Consider the following 22,198-nt stretch of genomic DNA (forward strand, 5'->3'; position numbering starts at 1 on the left):
TAACAGAAAGATTTAAGAGGGATTAGGAAAGGCTTCCTGTAGAAGGTAGGATTTCAGCTGGGAATTGAAGGAAGCCAGGGAAACCAAGAGATAGAAGTGAGATAAGATAGCCCAGACATGAAGGTAGCTAGAAAACATGTTAAGAGCTGAGAGATGTTGGTTCTTGTTTGAGAACACCAAGGAGGCCAGTTTTACTGGATCCCAGAGTATATTGAAGTATAACATATAAAAAGACTTTTAGATAGAATGTGGGTCTGTAACTTTCTGACTCTGATCTTATATTTCAATCCTAACTCCAAATAAAAGTATTAAGAAAAGTCTGAAGTTTTTATTCAGTTCTTTATTAATGTAGGTCTTTTATTACTGTAGAGAATAAAATTTCATTTAGTAGCAATTAATTTTTTTTTTTTTTTTTATTTAGCAGCTATATTTTTTCCTTGCCATTGATTCTGGTCATCTGTTACTATTCATTTGTGGTAGGTATACTTATGCATGCTTGGGGACTATTAGTATTCTGTCCCTCCTCATAATACTTTGTTTGTAATTATTTATATACATATTTATATTTGGAAAATGATTTTCCCTAGAGGAAACTCCATACATTAATGAAGCTTCAGGTAAAAAAATTAAAATTGTTAAACACTAATAAAGTATTTTTCCAATATTGTCATTTTAAGTGCTTTTGTGACCTTTTCATAAAATCCACATTTTCCTAAATTTATACTTTATTGAATAAGCTTAACTGGCTTTTTTTTTTTTCTTAAATATATTTTATTTTTCAATTAATGAACATTTATTTTCTCTTCTTTCCACTTCCTCATTCCTCTAGAGAAAAAAGGAAGAAAAACAAATCCTTTGCAGCAAATTTGTATTGTAATTAAGCAAAATAAACCCCATATTAATCATGTCTCATTTTTAGTCTATTACTTCTTAGTAGAGAGATGAATAGAATTATCTGTCCTCTGGAATGCTTATTACATTGGTTAGACTCTCAAATATTTCTAGTTTTTTGTAAATGTTGTTGGTGTAGTATCTATAGCTTTTTCTTGAATTCTTCTGAAAGATTATACTCAGTTTTACTGGGTATGTGATTCTTGATTGCAGTAATAGCTCCTTTGTCCTCCAGACTATCATATTCTAAGCCCTTTAATCCTTGGATGTAGAAACTGCTAAATTTTGTGTTATTCTGACTGTGATTCCATAATGCTTGAATTGTTTCTTTTTTTTAATCCTTTTTCCCCCCACTTAATATTATCTTATTTTTCCAATTACATGTAAAAATAATTTTCAACATGCATCTTTTTAGGGTTTTGAGTTGTAAATTTTTCTTTCTCCCTCCTTCTTTCCCTCCTCATCATGATAGCAAGCAGTTGATATAGGGTTCTTTTTAACGTATACACACCCTCCCGATTCATGTTACACATATTTTCACATTAGTCATATTGTGAAAGGAAAATCAGAACAAGAGGAGAAAAACCATGAGAAAGAAGAAAAAATAAAGTGATAAAGTTGTATAGATGCTTCAGTCTGTCTTCAGACACCATAGTTCTTTCTCTGGATGTGCATCTCATTTTCCATCTTGAGTCTTTAGGAGTTGCCTTGGTTCATTGTATTGCTCAGAAGAGCTAAGTTTTATCATAGTTGATCATTATATAATGTTGCTGTTACTGTGTACAATGTTCTCCTGGCTCTGCTCACTTCATTCAGCATCAGTTCATGTTTAAATCTTCTCAGACTTTTTGAAATCCACCTAGTCATCATTTGTTATGGAACAATAGTATTTCATTACATTCATGTACCACAATTTTTTCAGTCATTACCCAATTGGTGGACATCCCTTCAATTTCCAGTTGAATTGTTTAGGATTTGTTATTTTCTGACTGCTTCCAATATTTTCTCCTTGGCCCGAGTTTTATTTTTTTAAGGTGTTCTTCTCATTGACTTTTTGTATCTCCTTTACCATTTGGCATAGTATGTTTTTTAAGGAGTTTTTTTTTTTTTTTTTTTTTTTTTTCCCTGAGGCCATTGTGTTTAAGTGATTTGTCCAGGGTCACACAGTTAGGAAGTATTAAATGTCTGAAGCTGAATTTGAACTCAGGTCCTCCTGACTTTAGGGAGGGGGCACTATCTACTGCACCATCTAGATGCCCCATTGTTTTTTTTAATGTAATGTTTGGGGGGGGTACATCGGGGGATACATCCTTTATGTATCCTTTATCAAGCTATTGGCATCACACTTATTTTTTCTTTTCATTTTTTACTCTACCTCTCTTTATTTTCAGAATCTTTTTTTAGCTTTTCTATAGCCTGAGACCAATTTATATATTTCTTGAAGGCTTTAGATGTAGGAGCTTTGACTTTATTATCTTCTTTTGAGTATGTTTTTCGATCTTCCTTTGTCATTGTAGTAACTTTCTATGGTCACAATTTTATTTTGTTTGTTCATTTTTCCAGTCTATTTCTTGATTTTTAACTGTTAGTGTAAGTAGATCCTACTTCTAGGGTAGAGAGTACATTGTCCTATATTTCAGGGAATTTGTACAGTTGTTTTTAGAAATCCTTCTAGAGGTCTACAAAATTCCAATTCTTTTAAGGTGACATGATCTAAAGAGTATTTATTATTCTCCTTGCTTGTGCTATAATCTGTGAGTGATCACAAGTGCTATTTTTGTGCCTTGGAACCATAAGCAGGGTCTCTACTCCACTGTGGCCATAAAATCTGGTGTGCTAATGCTCTTCCTTGTCCTGAGATTGCCACCCGAGACTGTGACCCAGATCTGAGTAGGCACAAAGCAACAGTCTTGCCTCAGGGTTAGCAAAGAGACCTCTGTAATTTCCTTCTGATCTGTGATCTGAGAACCCTGGAAGTAATTCCTTCCACTAGTGATTCACTGGATCCCAAAGCCTGCTCCTGGTTTTCTGGTGTCAGGGCTGTGTTGGTATGACCTGCCCTGGGCCGTGCTCTACTCTCAATCTAGTGTGATAGCTGTCATTGATTCAGTTGCATTGAGACCTGTTTCTTTCTGGTTTGCTAGGACCAGGTCTGGGCTGGTGCTCCATTCTCAGTCTGATGGAACAGACTTTTCCTGCCAAACTTCCAAATTGTCTTGTGCTTAAAAACTGTTTTACTCTGTCTTTTTTTGTGGAATCTGCAGGTCTAGAATTTTAGAGTCATTATTTAAAGGGATTTAGGGGAGAACTTGGAAGAGCCCCTGACTTTACTCTGCCAAATTGGTTCTGCCCTTCATTATCTCTTTTAATTTTGTCACATTTCTCACTTATATTACTGCTATACTATTACTGTTACTACTGCTATACAAGAGACTAAAAGCAATTTTATTTATTTATTTTTCTGTAACACTTTTTTCTAGTTAGTTAAGAGGTTTGAAATTTAGCACAGTAGAGTACTGAATTTAATGTGTGGCACACACTCACACATCTCCCTTAGTTAAATCAATGAGATCTTTTATAGAATTATCCATTTTAGTCTACATCGTGCTCCTTAGTAAGCAAGGAGTCCCTTCAGGTTACATTGTGGCCCTTGGGTGGAGTAGTATGTGTAAGTTTATCCTGTCACACCCTGTGTAGGCTGTTTTATAATTTGAGAACTGAAATTCTTGACCTGTCACTGACACATTTTGTATTTATGAACTAGCATTTACAAGTTTCTCTGTTTAATCAAGGAAAAAAACCATAAATATCTAGGGAGTAGACAGTAGAATTCAAGTGCCTTAAAAGTTTCTAGAAATGCATGAAATCTTCAGGAACAAAATAATGTGAATGGAGACTTGAGATTGTGCTATGTAAAAACAAATTATACTTTTGGTCCTTTGATCTATATAGATATTAAACTGTCTTGATTTCTGTAAGCATTCCTATTTTATTGCTTATTACTGAGAAGGAAGGGGAGAAGCCCAGTGTGGTTTGTTGGTCTGAATCAAAATTTCATCCTTAGGGAATCTCTTCTTTGGAAACTCTAGTAGCTTGTTTTAGAAGTAATTTGGGGGACTATGGAGAGAGTAAGGGACTTGGTCATAGTCATATAATCATGGTTAGAATAAATTCTTGAATCCAGTCTTTCTCGACTTTCACTCTCTTTTCCATATAACAGTTTGCATTGAAATTGTCAACTTCTCAAAATGCAGATTAAATTCAGTTTTGTCTATACGTTGAGGCTTAGTATCATTATTTCCTGTTAATACAAATGATGTCAGAAATCTTTATTATATATGTAAGTTTTGCTTCACACACATGTTTTTCTTTGAAGTTTCTTTAGACATTTTATTCATGTTCCTAATTCATGAATCAATACAAATGCCCTTTGTCGAAGTGTATGCTTTTTTTTTTTTTTCTAGTCTAGTTTAACAGGTTTCTTAAGGAGGTTCACTTCTAATTCTCCCACATTTAGCTAGACTTCAAACCCATATTTTGTTGGCTGTGATAGAATAATGGGAACAAATTTTTTGCAAATGAATAATTTTAAGCTAATTAACACAATTAATACAAATTAAATAAAAATACATATAGATTAATATAAATCATAGAAGATGGTGCTGGTTTGTACCTGCCATTCCTTTGATACTTTTTCTTTTTGATCATCAGATTGGGTGTATTTTTCAAAGGAAAATCTTCTTTGTTTATAATGCTTTATAAATTTTTAATTACCAACTTTTAGACACAGTAAATAAGGTGGTGAATGACAGAGTTCTATTAACTATAGTTCTTTTTTCCAGCATTTAGAAAAAGTAACTTAAATTTTGTTCACAAAATGAGAAGAAAACAACTGACAAAATCCAAGTAGAAAGTAATAATAAAATGGCAAAAAGCATTATGAAATAATTTCCTGAGGAATTTATATCATAGAGAATATGAGGTAACCATTGGCAGCCAAAGTTTAAAATATTTGTTCTTACATAAACAACAAATGAAACTAATTTACATCCTTCAGATTTGCTTAATGTTTTTTTTTAAAAGGATTTAGTTTAGTTGCTTCCAAAGATTTTGCCAAAACAATCTTGAGTAAATATTCTTTCATAAAACAATTATAGATGTTTTCGCCTAAACAACCTATCCTGTTGAAGTACATTTGATGAATTGATAAGATTCTTAAAGTTTGAAATTTATGTTTTGTTTAAAATCTTTTTTTTTTTTTTTGCTTACCACCCAGGCAGAGAAGATAAATGGAAAAATGAATGTACTGATTGAGAAAGAAATGTGAATGTCTTGAAATTGAAAATGGAGTTTAACACAGTAACAATGAAACATTTACAGTTTAAATATTTTTGTGCAGAGCAGTTTTGAATTATTTTTAAAAAAGATATTGTGACAGTAGCCCTGAACCACTTGCAGTGTGCAGACAAAAATGCACTTTTCTAAATAGTTATTGCTAAATAATGCTATAATTGTTTCTTGATAAATAGATTTCATCACCTGAAACTGTTTTGTAATCTTAGTTCATTTTGACTTCACTATAAGCATCATGAAGTAAGTGTTTAGTGAATGACTCTGCTTTAGTATCTGCCCCTCCTAGTGAGAGATGAATGCTGACTCTCATGTTTTACTAATTCTTAGCCTAGCGCCTTATTCAAGCAGTACACACAGAGTTCTGGGAGTGCATGTGGCTTCACCTTCCCTGGGGTGGTGCGTGTTTGTGGTGAGAAGAAAAGAATGGTATGGATATTGCTTCAACTGATACTTCTTTCTTCAGGGCAAGTTTGTTCTGAGGAATAAGAAAATATGAAGTATTGCTCAGAGCTATATTTTATTCTCTGTTTCTTTATATTACAACTTCCATGAATGAAAATGTAAAGCCTTTTTCTTTTCGCGAAAATTCAATAGGCATTTCTTGACCCAAAGTGTCTGTGTTCCCAAATGATTTTGATTCTATCATATAACATTAAAGAGCTGTAATTTTAATCTATTTTGATTTTGTAATTTTAATCTATTAGATGATGTTTTTCCTTTTCACAATAGTGTTTAACCCATAAGACATGTAAAACATGTCTAAAGTTGTAAGTCAACTTTTTTTTTTTCTCTGTAGTTTTTCAAGTGGTTGATAAATTATGAAGATGTTGAATGAATTGAAGTTGTTGAGGGAAGTGATAGAACAATTGAAGTTAATATTGAAATTGGGATATTTTTATTTAAAACTAGGAATTTAGCATTACTAGTATTCAAAAGTACCATAATAATTGAATAAAAAAAAAATGGATATATGGGAGCATATAGCAATTGCAGTTCTTATTAAAATCAGGTGAAGTGAGTTTCTAACAAGTCAAGACATGTACCTTCACTTGAACACAACTATTCCTCTGTGTTAGGAAAGTCTGGTGAAGTATCACATAAATCTCTTCAGTGAAAGCAGTCTAAGCCTTAAACACGTTTCAGCTTATGCAGAGGTTGGTTTCTTGGCTTGTTTGTAGTATCACTATTAATGGTCCCTCCTTTCAGATGCAAAATGAAAATGAATGACTCATTTTTAGGTTAGGTTTTAAAATTTTCATAATAAAATTAAAAGTAGAAATAAATTGTTGAAAAAGACACCATTAAAGTTGACATATTGAAATGTAATCAGAATTTTGAGATTTGTTAGTTTTTATGTAGCATTATGTATTTAGATGTAATTCAGTGTACTTGAGTTTGATGATAATAAAAAGCTAGTTTTTAGACAGCTGTGTTGCCTAAAGCAACCATCATTGCTAAATTTCTAGTGACAAACTTATTTTGTTCTAAAATATGAAATTTAAGTTTAAGCCTGTATTTGTTCTTAAAATAAATAGCTTTGGAGACCAGCCATTGTTTTTCATTGTTTTTCAGCTGATTCCTCCTCTTAGCTGGCTTGAAGGTACAGAATTAGGGTAAAACTCTCTATTTGGGTAATGGCTGTTTTGCTGATTTTTTCTTAAATATGGCAAAACTTGGAACCTTAACACTGTAACATTTAGTAATAGAGATAAAATGATAAAAAAAAATTCAACAAAAATCAACTTAGATCAAGTAATTTGGACAGTATGTTTTTGAGTATAAGAGTTCACACATCTCTGCTAAAATGAACAGAAAAACCCTTTTCTCTTAGTTTTCAAAAGGAAGTTAATTTCTACTGGATTTATATTGAGTCTTCTAATATTTTCTATACATTTATATACGTAGTCACATATAGTTTTGTAATAAATCATTTCTGTTGGACTTTACTCATAGAAATCTTAAAAGTTTTACATGGATATGAGATATTATTTGAGAGCGTAAGCTAGAAATGCACTTCATGAATACCAGTCCTATACTTTATCTAGGATAACTTCTCTTTTCTAACACTTTCATCACATTGGTACAGTCCCATATCACTTGCCTAGACTATTGCATTAGCTTGTTAGTTGATATCGCTGCTTTAAGTCTCTCTACATACTAGTTAGGTCCCCCCCTCATTCTTCCCTACTATGACTTAGATTATTGTTCAGTTGTGTTCAACTCTTCCTAATACCATTTTGGTATTTTCTTGACAAAGGTACTAGGGTAGTTTTCCATTTCCTTTTCCAGATCACTTTACAGATGAGGACATGGAACCAAACAGGGTTAAGTGACTTGGCCAGGGTCGTACAACTAGTAAGTGTCTAAGAATAGATTTGAACTCAGGAAGATGAGTTTTTCCTAACACCAGACCTAGCATTCCCTAAAAGGAGACATATCTGTCCTTAGATCTAGGACCTGAAACCTGGTTCCCTGCTTCCCTATTGCAGCTTTCTGATCACCTAAGAGTCCTAGCCACACACTTTGCAGTTGGTAAAGATTACAATGCCAAAAGTCAGTAGAACAGGAGTTGTGGGATTATAGGGACAGTAAGGCATTGTTACTGGAGCTGTGAATTGGTATGACCAATTTGCAAGGTAATTTAGAATTATGCAAATAAATAAACTAAAATGTTCGTGCCCATTGACCCAGAAATTTCATTACTGGATTTATACCCTAAGAACTTAATAATAATAATAATAATAAATAATAGTCAATAAACATTTCAAGCACCCATGTGTATTGCATTGTGCTTATTAGCTTGGGGAATACAAAGAAAGACAGAAAATAATCCCTGACCTAGAAGAGCTTATAATATGCAAATACTTGGACAAACAAGTTACATATGGGATAAGTAAGAATTAATCAATAGAGAGAAAGCATTAGATTTAAGAAAGATTAGGAAAGGCTTGTTGTAGAGGATAAGATTTTAGCTAGGACTGGAAAGAAGACAGGAAGAAAAGAGAGTATTCCAGGAATGGATGACAGCCGGTGAAAATATCCATAGTTGAAAGAGTATCTTGTTCCAGGAATAGCAAAGGGACAAGTGCAAATAAAAAGAATGAATCCCTGTCCTCAAAAAGCTTATAATTGAACATGAGAAGACTGCATACTAAAGAAAACTAAAAAGTGGGGTAGGGATTCAGGAAGAAATTCCCTACATGGTGGAAGAAATGCAAAATTAGTTCAGATTGAGGAGTCAAAGAAGTTCAAAATGAGCAGGTAAAAATTTGGAGAATTTCTCCTTTAATGGAGGTTGAGGACTTTATGGATTCGTCCTCCAATTAGAGGGATTGTATTTACTGAAGCTGATTTGATCTTATAAGGTCCTGAGATTTCATAATGATGAGTTTAGGGAGGTATAGAATATGATGGGAAAGACAAAAAATTAGTATAGTCTGAGACATCAAAGTTCTAAATGAGCGTAGGAAATAAGGCAATCTTTAAGGTCATTCCAAGGAAGCCATTGAGAAGACATCAAAATATTTATAGTACTCTTTGCTCTCAAGATAAAAGTTTTGCAATAGAATTAGGGATATAAGGATTAAGAATCGAATACTTCTTGAGGTTTGCACATCTTAGTATTTAACTCCCATTAAAAGAGAAGGAAGAGGAAATATTTGGGAAGGCATAAATTGAAGAATGAAGTACTTTGCGTTTTGCATTTATGGCAGCTAGGCATTGCAATAGATAAAGCACTGGGCCTAGAAGTAGGAAATTAAAAGTTCAAATGTGGGCTTTGATATTTACTAGTTGTTGGACAAGTTCCTTAACTCTATTTGCTTCCATTTCCTCAACTGTAAAATGACCTGGAGAAGAAAATGGGAAATCACCCTAGTATCTTTGTGTCTGCCTTAGTTTCCTGGACTGAAAAACGAAGATAATGATACTGCTATCTTTAAGTATTGTTGTGAAGATAAAATGAGATAATATTTGTAAAACTACTTATCCCAGTACCTAACAGCTCTTAGGAGACTCACTTTACATATATTTACCACCCAGTCAAAATTTGAAAATTGCTAACTGATGTGATTATTTTTTATTATTATTTTTATTATTTATTTATATATAATATTTATTTATATTAGTTATTATCTGATAATAACTAACCTTCTGAACACTCCTCTTTCCCACAATGAATTCACTTGCCTCTTCCTTTTCCTCTTTCCCAAATTCTGACCTTGGACATTAGTACTGTCTTTAACTGATTCCAGAAGATAAGAGGAGTGGCAAAAACGTTGAGTACTGAACAAATTTTTCCCATGAGGAATATATCTCCAGTCCATACTCTAACCATTCCTCCCTATCCAATTCCCCAAAGGGATAAGTAGGGTTTCTAGCTTTGAGAAACAAGGCAGCCCTATCTAATCCTGCCAAGTTCTTCCTTTCTTGATCTCTTTTTTTGAAAGAAAACTCGACCTTTATCTCCCCTGTTCCACACTATCCAAATTTCTTGGGGGATGGAGGAAATGTGGGTACCAATGGTGTGATGATTACAGCCATGTCCTGGAGCTCAAGGCTGCCAGGAGTGGTGGGTCCTTCATAATTATCATAATAATGATAATTGCAGCAGTCTCCAATTGAGCTCCAACTGGTGCTGTTCATGTTACCCTGCTCCTCCTGCTCCTCCTGCTCCTCCCTCTGCTTAGCATAATAATCACTTCTTGTCCTTTGCAGTCCTACTGTTTTGGGACCTGGGAGACTATATCATGTAGCCATGTTGTTCTACAGGAACTGCCCTATAATCTGTCTGTTCCACAACTTCAGCATTGTGGACTCCAACCTGACAGTCCTGTGCACCTCTTTTGCATGGGAGCTGCCCATAGCTAAGGGCAATACCAGTAATGGTGAAGCTGGGGAGTATATTGCTCAATCAAGACAACAGTCAAGTGCTATGAGTGCTAAGCAAGTGTCAAGTGTTGATACCTCCTGAGAACTTTGCTTTTTATTTTATAAAAAATATTGAAGAAATCTACTGATAGTTCTGTCATCTTTTTTCTTTTTCCCTCTTGTTTCATTCTCTCTCTCTTCTTCCTTCACTTTTCCTTCTCTTCAGCTTCTTTATCTCTTTTCACCAAAGTGATCTTCCCCTAATTTCTTACCTTGTGTGTCTTGCTTTGTGTGTCTCCTCACAACAGGGATTTAGGCCACTTCTATTTCCATATACATAAAGCCACTCCACATCCTACTCCCAGCCTGATTTCCCAACTAGGATGTGGAGAACTCCTATGCAGCAGTACAAAGGAAAAGAATTTTCCTTTGAACTCAGTTCATCCAAAGTTGGGGGGAAACAGAGCTTCCTTCTGCTGTGCAGGTTAGAGTTTTTCACTTGCTGTATTGATTCCTGTCTAATCTCCAAGCTTTAAAGTAAAGAGTAGTGAAATGGGCACTTCCATCTGATCATCTATGTGCCTTCCAACTTGTATTGCACTTGTGTCCACCTGTTCTCCAATGTCCTTTGGGAAGAGAAGTACTTTTTCCATTCAATGATGAACATTCTCACAACCAGCCATAATGTACATATCCCAGTGATTCTGAAGTTTATCATTTAAACCTCATTCGTCACCTCCCATCTACCTTATTCCCATCTAACTTTACCACCTTACCTATGAGTTCTAATCAAATGCCACCTACCCTTTTGACTATGCACTCCGATATGTCCTGTTCCATAAGCAACATCTTAGATCTTTTCTTCTTTTCTCTTCTGTCAGTCATTGAAACCTGACTTCTTCTTGATGATTCAGATAGGGCAGCTACTACTTATTACCTATTTACTTCCCACATCTGCTCCACCTCAGGTATATATAAAGATTGTCATCTTGCCATAATCCATAAAGATAACACCTTCATGTTCAAGAATTCCAAAATCCCTATGTCTGACCAGATTCTATTGATATTTCACCCTCCTTTTTCCTTTCCCTTACCAATCTCTACTTTTTTTCTAAACTATGACTTCTAATCCTTCAACTTGTGAATTCTTTCCCAGACCATCCCCTTATTTTATCCACTCTTCTTTTCCCCTTCTTGAACCAATTCATCTTTCTTCTTGAATTCCTAATTCCCTCATCACTTTGTTGAATTATACCATGATTACACTTTTATCATCTGCCACCTTCACTCCCATATAGATGCTATTGAATGAAGGTGGAGAAAATCAAACAATTTTCTTTTGGATCCACTTCAAATTTATGTTACTTCACTCTTGCTAGTAATTCTATACAGCTAATTATTCTATACACCCTACCCTTCTGAGGTTTACAGCTGAGAACTTATATTTTACAGAAAAAATAAAGGCCATTCACCATGAGCTCCTTTTTCCTTTCCTCTTTCCCATCTTATATTACTCATATGCTTTTTGCCATTATTGCCTCCTTTACCCCTGTCTTATATGATGAAACTACCTTACTCTTTACCTGCTTAAGCAATGCCATTTAGTCTTGTCTTACAGATTGCCCCTCATGTCATCCCTTCTCTGTCACTTATCTTCTATCTCTTCCTGTCTACTGCCTCCTTCCCCACTGCTAAGATCAACCATTTCTTCTCCATTCTCAAAATGACCTCATTTTCCTTTAAGTTTCTTTTAAGTACTATCCCTATACTGACAATTTTAAGTACCATCCCTACACTACCATTACTGTAGTGCAGTGGTCCTCAAACTTTTTAAATAGGGAGCCAGGTCACTGTCCCTCAGACTGTGGGAGGGCTGGACTATAGTAAAAACAAAAACTCACACTCTGCCTCCGCCCTTCAGCCCATTTGCCATAACCCGGTAGTCCGCATAAACGTCCTCAGTGGGCTACATCTGGCCTGCGGGCCGTAGTTTGAGAACCCCTGCTCTAGTGCAAGCCCTCATCACCTCATGCCTGGATGAAAAACCTGCTGGTCAGTCTGCTTAGCTCAAGTCCATCTGTCATCCAGCCACGGAAGTGATTTTTCTAAAATCTAGAAACTAAAACACAGGTCTGATTATGATACGCCACTATTCACTAAACTCTACTGACTTCCTATTGCCTCCAAGATCAAATATAAAAAGTTCCATTTGGCTTTCAAAGCCCTTTATAACCTAACTTCTTTCTACCTTTTCAGACTTCTTAAAATTTATTCCCCACAACATATTCTTCATTTCACTATCATTGGCTTCCTGGCTATTCCATATCAACAAGATGCCCCATCTCTTGGCTTCAGACATTCTCTCTGACTAATGCTTGAAAACTTCCTTCTCCTAGCTACTAACCTCTCTGGCTTCCTTTAAGTACAGTCTTCTATTGGGGAAGCCTTCCCCAACTCCTCTTAATTCCAGTGTTTTATCTCTGTTAATTATTTTTTATTTATTATGTATATAACTTGTTTTGTAAATATTTATTTGTCCTTTATGTCTCCTTCTTGGGCTGTAAGCTCCTTGAAGACCAGGAATGTCTTTTTCATCTTTTTCTATTCTCAGTACTTAGCATTGTGTCTGACAATTATTCCCCCAGCATGACGATGAGCGTGTGATTTCCCATTCCCTCCTCCTCTTACTACATCTTTATTGATTGAGCAATTGATTGGTTGGCTGTTACAGTAGCATGCTGGTGGGTCTGCTTATTTTGAAGTTCTTGATACTCTAATCCATCCTTCATTCAGGAACCATTCTTCCTAAAAAATGCGTCAAATCATATCACCTCCTACTTCCTAAACTCCTGGGGCTTCCAAGATCAAATATGAAATCCTCTGTTTGTCATTTAAGGCCCTTGATAACCTGACCCCCTGCTACCTTTCTAATCAATTACTACCTATGATGTATTCAATCTAGTGATATGTCCCTTCTTGCTATTCTACAAATAAGACAGTCTTTCTCTAGGTTCTAGGCATTTCTTCTGGATAGCTTATATGTCTGGAATGTTCTCTAAACATCTCTGCCTCCTGGTTTACTGCTGCCTTCAATTCCCAACTAAAATCCCATTTTTCCATAGGAAGCCTTTTCCAACTCTTGTTAATTCTAACATCTTATTTGTCTTAATTATTTCCTATTCATCTTGTTTTTATCTATTTGTCCATTTTTTTGTCTCCTATATCAATATGTGAGCTCTCTAAAGTGATGGACTGCCCTTTTGCCTCTTTTTATATTTTTATTTCTTTGGGCTGGCACATAATAAATGTTTCATATCTTCTTTATTAACTAACTGACAGATGCCTTCTGTTATTGTTATTATTTCCTGCTTGTCTCAAAAGAAGAGGTGTCCTTCTATTCCATTTCCTCTAGCAATATGCCCCATCTCTTGTAATCTCTATCACTTCCATTCAGTCTCTCTCTAGCTACTGGTGCTTTCATGCTGCCAATAAACATGTCCATGTCTTTTCATTCCCTCAAACTCTCTTTTGATCCATTCATCCTTTCTAACTTTTTTCTCATATCTCTTGAGCATTCTGTGATTAAACTCTTTGAGAAAGCTATCCCCAAGAAATGTTCCAATATAATTTTGAGTATATTAAATTAAAAAAGGTTTGCACAAACAAAACCAATGCAGCTAAGATTAGAAGGGAAACAGAAAGTTGGGAAACAATTTTTACAGCCGTGTTTCTGATAAAGGTTTAATTTCTAAAATACAGAGAACTGACTCAAATTTGTAAGAATACAAGTCATTTCCTAATTGATAAAATTTCAAAAGATATGAATAGATAATTTTTAGGTGAAGAAATTAAAGCCATTTATAATCATATGAAAAAATGTTCTAAATCATTATTGATTAGAAAAATGCAAATTAAGATGACTCTGAGCTACCACCTCATACCTCTCAGCTTGGCAAAGATGAAAAGAAAAAATAGTGATAAATGCTGAAGGAGATGTGGGGGGAAATTGGAATACTAGTGCATTGTTGGTAGAGGTATGAAATGATCTAACTATTTTAGAGATCAATTTGGGACTATGCCCATAGAGCTATCAAACTTCACATACCCTTTGATCTAGCAGTTTCACTACTGGGTCTATATTTCAAAGATATCATAAAAAAGGGAATAGGACTCACATGCACAGAAATGTTTGTTATCGCTCTTATTGTAGTGGCAAGGAACAGGAAACTGAGTGGATGGCCATCAGTTGAGTAATGGCTGAATAAGTTATAACATATGAATGTAATAGAATATTATTGTTCTATAAAATGATGAATAGGCTTATTTCAGAAAAACCTGGAAAGACTTTTACTTTCTGGAAAGATTGATGCCAAGTAAAGTGAGCAGGACCAAGACAGTGTTGTAAAACAAGATTATGATTATTATCAATTGTGATGGATTGGGCTTTTCTCAACAATGTGGTGATTTCAAGGCAATTCCAGTAGACTTGTGATGGAATATGCCGTTCTCATCCAGAGAGAGAACTATGGAGATTGAGTGAGGATCAAAGCATTTTTATTTATTTGCTTTTTCCTTTCTCATAGTTTTTCCCTTTGGGGGCTGATTTTTCTTGTATAACATGACAAATATGGAAATATGTTTAAAAGAATTCTGCATATTTAACCAATATCAGATTGCTGCCTTGAGGAGAGAGGAGATAAAGGAGGGAGGGAAAAAAATCTGGAACACAAAAGTCTTACAAAAATAAATGTTGAAAATTATCTTTATAGATATTTGAAAAATAAAACACTTGAAAATATATTTTTTAAAAAGCCTGCTGTTTTCAGAGTTTTCAATCATTTCCTAATTGTGAAGTATAATGACCTTTTTGTCTTTATTGAACTCTCTTGCAACCATTGGCATTGTTGATCATTATTTTCTACGTAAAACTCTTGTTTTTTCTATGTTTTTATGACAGTATTTTCTCCTGATTGTCTCCTCTTTTCAGTCTTTTTCATTCTCTTTCGCTATGTCTGGAATATTGCAGTAGTCTGCTTCTTGATCTACTGCTAGATGTCTTTCCTCACACTTCAGTCCATCTTCTTTTGTCATCAAATTAGTTTTCCTAAAGCAGATTAGACCTTGTCACCTCCCTACTCAGTAAACTCCAAATGACTTACTATCACATTCAGGATCACAGATAAAATCCTTTCTTTGTCAAGCAAAGCTGCTCATTACTTACCCCTACCCCCATCTTCTCTCCCAATCTTTTTATAACTTAAAACTTTGACATGAATGCTGTGATCCATTGATACTAGCCTTTTTGTTGTTCTCAAACATTATTTCCAATTTATTATATATGTATATATTATGTAATAATATATATACATATATGATTGTTTACACAAAGTTATTTGCATATTGTCTCCTCTTTTACCATAAGTTCCTGGAAAATAGGGACTGTCTTTTAATTTACTCATCTCAGTGCTCATATCTGGCATATAGTAGGTGCTTAAAATGTTTAATCAGTGGTTGTTAATAGGTTCATAATACATTATAGGCATGTAATACGTTTGTTCTTATGTCATAGTCAGAGCTTAGTTTTTATCATATCATCTAGTTCTTGCTTGTTTTTTTTCCACTTGTAGAAAACTCTAATTGATGTGGAGTTTTTTCTTAAAACATTTTTGTATCATGGGTATTTTTACATATTTCTTTTTTAAAAAAAATAGATTATGAACTTTTTGAGAGCAAATGTATATTTCTGACTTTTGGGTGAGGTACTTGAGTATACAATGCATTTGATAAATATTTGAGTGTAGTAAAAACTTAAAATTATCTTAATATAAAGATATTGCAATACATTTTAAAATAGTTTGTTATTAATCTGTAACCATTTGAAAATCTCAAGCTTGTAAAACAAGGAATACATAAAATTATGTACATAGGGAATTTGCTACTTTGCTTTTAGAAAATATTGGAGTATAAAATATTGATAAGTATATGTATTTGTATGTATGTGTGTGTATGTGTATATATATCATTTCCTAATTGTGTGTGTGTGTATATATGTATATACACACACATACACACATACATATATGAAGTATATGTATGTGTATACGAAGTTCTTGAAGATGTTTGGCAAGATTGGCACTTTTCTTCAAAATATGTATTTGTGACTATTGATTTTGAATGTCTTTGAACTCTGTATTGGTACAAATTCTAAAATGACCACTTGCCCTTGTATTTGAAAGATGAGAAATATATTTATTCTCAATTTCTATATCTGTGTATCACTTTATACATTTTGTTGTATTTACAGTATTTATTTCCTATATTGTAAAGTGTTAAATCCTTATCCTCCTACAAATCTCCAAGGAGAAACTTTGTACCTACCAACTTAAGGTTTTCAGTGTGACCCAGTGCTACTATATGTACCTTTTTCTCTAGGCAAACTGACTGTGTCATTCATACTCTCTACTCTCTTCTAGGAATGACTAATAGTTCTGCCAGTGTAATGGTATAGTTGTCACCTTCTTAGTGAATCTTCTGGTTGTACTGGAAGTCATTCTCTCTCTCCTTTGAACTAATAGTTGATTATTAATTGACTCTGATACTCATATGATATTTATATGGTTTTTTTTTGTGATTTTGCATACTTTGAGAATGTCTGCCTCTGCTTCTTATTAGATCTCCCACAACACTCTTTAGTGCCTCATATATATTAGATACTCAATACATTAATATTTTTGATCAAAGGAAAAGCACCCCGATTCCTAAGAGCTCTTGTTAAATACTTTCTGTTATTTTGTAAATTTATTTTAAAATAATAGATTTATTTTTTTCTCTCCTCAGTGCTTTGGTAATTGTTACAGTGTTTGATCGTGATGTTAACTGCAGAAGAGCTGCCTCTGTAAGTCTTTTAAATGTTGTATTTTATTTGTTTTTCCTTCTCAGAATTTCATTTTGTATATTTTTATAGATAGCCATCATAGCTTAGTGGATACAAATTGACCTCTAAGCATGCAAAAACTGAATTCAAGAGGACCTAAGGTTCATTTCTCAATTCCAGGCCTTTAAGTTCTATGTAAACCCTTGCATGTCAATTAATTTTTTGGTGCCCTAAATAAAGTTTTATGGTTCTAAATTGCAGAGTAGTTACTGATTGCATTAGAAGAGGAAATTTCCTCACACATGAGTTCCTTATGACAGTGAAATCAGATTCAGTTCTTATCACAGTCCCTAATCTCTTCCCTATTTGTACAGAGAAGTAGCCATTACAACAGCTGGGCATGCCCTAAATCCAGTATCCATTGTGCCATCATTATAGATACATAATTACAGTAATTATGGTTATTAGACAGCAAACTATAGTGGAGAGAAAACAGATTTTAGGGTTAGGAAAACTCATCTTCAGATTCTATCTCTGACACATGTGTTACAGATATTGTGAGTAATCCATATAGGAAAACTCATCTTCAGATTCTATCTCTGACACATGTGTTGCAGATATTGTGAGTAATCCATATTACTCAGGGTAATATGGTAGGGTAAGTTCTTCATAGCTAATATATTGCTATATTTCATAAAATACAGGTTTGATCAAAAACACAAATCAGTTCATCACTAAATCTTATTGGGTACCTGTTATTTGTCTAATGTTATGGGAGGGAGAAAAACGAACATAAATAAAATTAGAGTATTCTTAGATATTAAGTTCTTTGGTACTAATTGTAAATGTTCTCAGAGTTCAAAGATGTGAATATGATAGTTGGAAAATTCCTCACTGAGGAGATTTAATTTGAGCTGACCCTTGAAGATTACAGAATCTATGTTTAAATTTTACAGTTGCCCCAGCTTTGTTAAGAGACCTTAAAAGCCATCAAAGTCAACTATTAAGTAGTTAGCTTGACAGATTGGAAATCATTAGTTAATGTGAATGTTCTAGCTTTAAGTGAAATCCAGAAAAACTTCTTCCCAAAGCTGAGATTTTTCTGGGATTTGAAGGAAGCCTAAAAAGCATAACAGCAAAGAGCATTCCATTCATGGGAGACAGTTATTGAATATGCTTGGAGATGGGAGATGGTGTTCAGTGCGAAGATATAGCCAAAGGGAGCCTGAATTACTGGACTACAGAATATAAACTGAGTAAAGTTTAAGAAGACTGGAAAAGTTAGGAGGAAGAGCAGGTTATGAAGGGCTTTGAATGGGAATTGATGTTATATTTGATTCTACTAGTGATAGGGAATTGAGTGGGGAGGTGGTTAAATGGTCAGACCTTCACTTTATTAAGATTAATTTGATAGTAGAGTGGAAGATGGACTAATGTAGGGAGAAAATTCAGTAAGGAGACAAGTCAGAAAGCCATTGGAATAATCCAGGTATGAGGGCATGAGAATCTGCAAAAACTGATAGTATCAAGAAGGAGAAAGAAGAATACATGAAGTTGTTATGAAGCCTATAGGATTTATCAACACATGGGGTACAATGGGGATAAGTGAGAAAGAAAAATTGAGGATGAGAAGTAGGTGACTAGAAGGATAATGATAACCTTTATCATAATTGGAAAGCTTACTATTTATGGTGAAATTAAGTTCTTTATGGAGCAGATGTTTTAGATAGTTTAGTGGCAGAGGACAGGTAGTTTTAGAGTGGGACGCTGTGGGAATGTTGGTTTGTAGGGGATGGAGAATGGAGTTTGAATCATGATTGCCAGGAGTTCAGAAATCCCTCTGCTGGAGAGGTTATGATTAAGTGAGAGTTTGTTGATTATTGAGAAATTAGTTTTAAGTTATCACATCTTTTGGTCTTAGATGAAATTTTTTCCAATTAGGCCTTTCATACATGGAACCAGTTATATGGAAACAGTATTTACTAGCCTTCATGTCTCTACATCTATCAGTTTCAAATCTAAGCTATTATCATTTATCCCATTCCATTCTATCTTGTCCATAAAATTAGCATGCTAATGTACTGTAATGCTAAGTACTTTGGTTAACATCTATATCAATCAGAAGCACTTCATTCTCTGATTTGTCTGTCTATTGTCTCAGTCTCAAAAGGAAATGATGTTATTCATACTGTTAATATGGCTTACAGAATAGTAGCAGTCTGTTTGGCCTTCATATATCTATTTCAGCACAGCCTAAAAACTGCACTATTCTGGGCAATTATTAAGAAATCCAATGAGAAACTATGCTGATTTCCTCTACAGAACTGAACAGAAGTGAGGTTGAATCCCAAGGATGATATGAAAGGGGGGAAAAATAGAAAAGCCACTAAAATCATTCATAGGAGGGTAGAACTTCCCAGAACAGAGATGTCAAGGGACATATGTATGTTGTACAGGACTGTATCTATACGGCAGCAAGATTGGAAGATTTCCAGAAATATTAAGATGAGGATTTTGAATGGTCTTAGGCAGGATTATCAGACAGGGACAAGTCCAGCACTACAGGGCCAAGACTAGGGCAACCTAGACTCTGAGGTCCCTTAGTGTATCCTGAAACATTAAAGAGCGTCATGAGGATGTACTCAAACTCAAAGATCCAAGCCACCTTATCACAGGAGTTGGATCTTGGTGCAGGAACTCAGGGTCGGACCCTAGGAGAAAATTGAATGGGGCTTATCACTTCACCTCAAAATACAGCAAGTGCTAGAGACTGGCTCTAGCACAAAATCTCAAATGCAAGAACTAAGAAGGAAGATATAAGTAAATCAAAAAATATCTGATCAGTATAAAGAACTGTTATTATAAATTTAATTCCTTATTAGCTTTGATCAGAGATTCAAGGAGGAAAATGTTGATTTCTTAATAAGGTACATGAATATCTATAAGAGATTTAAAAAAAATGAATAAATAATTAAAGCCAACCCAAGAAATGGAGTTCTTGAAAATATGAATAGACCAAATAGTAATCGGTGACTTCATGTCACAGCAAGAAATATTAAAGCAAAATCAAAAGAAATTGAGAGAATTTGAAATGAGGTCAAGCTAAGATAGTTTAAGAACCTAATAGGACTTTCTGAAAACCACCATTTTAAAAGTAAAGTCCCAGGATTATTATAGCAAAAGTTAGAAATTTTGGGAAAAAATGCCTCAAGAACTCAGAAGCAAGCAGTTCAGTACCAAGAAGTTATAGAATCATAGAAGTATCATAGAAGTTTAGAGGAGATTGTAAACTCCAGTATTCCAAGAGGCAAAAGAGTTAGGCAGAGAACATCTTACTCTGAAAAGCTGAGTGAAAAAGAAAATAGAACTTTACTGGAATAGAAGACTTTGAAGCATTTCTGATTAAAAGACTAGAATAACTTAGAAACTTTGAAATAAACATGAGTCTTCAGAGAAATGTAGACAAATAAGTTCATCTGAGTACCTAGAAGAAGTTGTATGCTATAGTACTAACATTTTGATGGAGAAAGAATTATCATTTCAGATGTCAGCAAAGAGTATTGAGGGAGTTAACAATGAAAGGATCTAAGGACAGATTACTTTTGTTTTGATGGCTTGTGGAAGAGAAGAGAAAGGAAGGAGACATGCTTTTATAGCCCTTTGGATTTTGGATTTTATAGCCTATAGTTCCAAATTGATGTACAGAATGGTTGAATCAGTTCACAACTCTACTGTAATACTTTAATGTTTCATTATTCTCACAGCCCCTTTACCATTTATTTTCCTTTCTTGTAAGATAATATCTCAGAATTATTTTATTGTGCATTTCTTCAATCAATAGTGAATTAGAACACTTTTTCATGTGACTATAGAGACAGCTTTAAGTATTTCATCTGAAAACTTTATATCTTTGTATTATTGGGGCATGGCTTTTATTTTTATAAAGTTGATCCCTTTCTCTTCATGTTTGAGAAATGGGCCTTTATTAGAGAAATTTGATTCAAAATTGCTTTCAGTTACTATCGTTCTTTTGTCCTCAGTCCTAATCCCCTCGGTTTATTCTATTCTCTCTCTCCTTTCATGTTGTCCCTCCTCAAAATTGTTTTGTTTCTGATTACCCTTTCCCCCATTCTGTCCTCCCTTCTAGTACTTTACTTTTTTCTTATCTCTTCCTTTCCTGCTTTCCTTTAGGATAAGATAGATTTTTCTATACTCAATTTAGTGTATATATTATTCCCCCTTTAGTCAGTTCTGACTAAAAGTAAGGTTCACTCACTCTTCCCCTCCCCTGTAAAAGTTTTTTTTTTTTTTTTGTTTCTTTAACATGAGATAGTTTATTCCATTCTACCTTTTCTTTCTTCCAGTGTATTCCTTTCTTAACTCCTTAATTTTATTTTTAAGATATCCCTTCATATTCAATTCACACCTGTATCCCTGTCTATATATACTTCTAATTGTCCTAAATGAGAAAGTTCTTATGAGTAAGAAGTATCATCTTCCTGTGTAGGAATGAAAACAGTTTAATCTTATTAAACCTTTTATTATTCTCCTTTCCTATTTTTCTTTTTATACTATTCTTGAGTTTTATATTTGAAAGTCAAATTTTCTATTTAGCTCTGATCTTTTCAGCAAGAATACTTGAAAGTCCTCTATTTCATTGAATGTATGCTTTTCCCTAAAGAAAGGGTAAGTGATTCTTGGTTGTAATCTTAGCTTCTTTGTTATATATTACTATCATATTCCTAACCCTCTGGTTATTGAATGTAGAAGTTGCTATATCTTGTATTATTTTGACTGTGGCTTAATGATACTTGAATTGTTTCTGGCTGTGTGTAAGATTTTCTCCTTGACCTGGAAGCTCTGGAATTTGGCTATAATATTCCTGGGAGTTTTCATTTTAGGATCAAGAGATGATGAATGGATTCTTTCAATTTTTATTTTATCCTCTGGTTCTAGAATATCAGGGCAGTTTTCTTTGATAATTTTTTGAAAGATGATGCCCAGCCCCCTTTTCCTCCTTTTTTTCATCATGGTTTTCACATAGGCCAGTGATTTAAAATTATTTCTTTTTGCATTTATTTTTCAAGTAAGTTATTTTTTCCAGTGAAATATTTCACATTTCTATTTTTTTATTCTTTTGGTTTTATTTTATTGTTTCTTGATTTTTTTATAAACTCAGTAGCTTCTATTTGCTCAATTGTAATTTTGAAG

The 22,198-nt window shown here is 34.0% G+C and overlaps 1 protein-coding gene across 4 annotated transcripts in view; it reads left to right on the forward strand.

The window, feature by feature from the left end:
* The window catches only part of TBCD (tubulin folding cofactor D), a 436,500-nt gene that overhangs the window by 178,996 nt on the left and 235,306 nt on the right, over window positions 1-22,198 (forward strand). For all 4 annotated transcript variants that reach the window (XM_074264992.1, XM_074264995.1, XM_074264993.1 and 1 more), the window contains exon 16: window positions 16,951-17,008. In XM_074264992.1, the coding sequence (XP_074121093.1) occupies window positions 16,951-17,008 (58 nt within the window). The remainder of the gene's footprint in view (window positions 1-16,950; window positions 17,009-22,198) is intronic.

Source organism: Sminthopsis crassicaudata, chromosome 4 (genome assembly GCF_048593235.1).
Source record: "Sminthopsis crassicaudata isolate SCR6 chromosome 4, ASM4859323v1, whole genome shotgun sequence".
Lineage (NCBI taxonomy): Eukaryota > Metazoa > Chordata > Mammalia > Dasyuromorphia > Dasyuridae > Sminthopsis > Sminthopsis crassicaudata.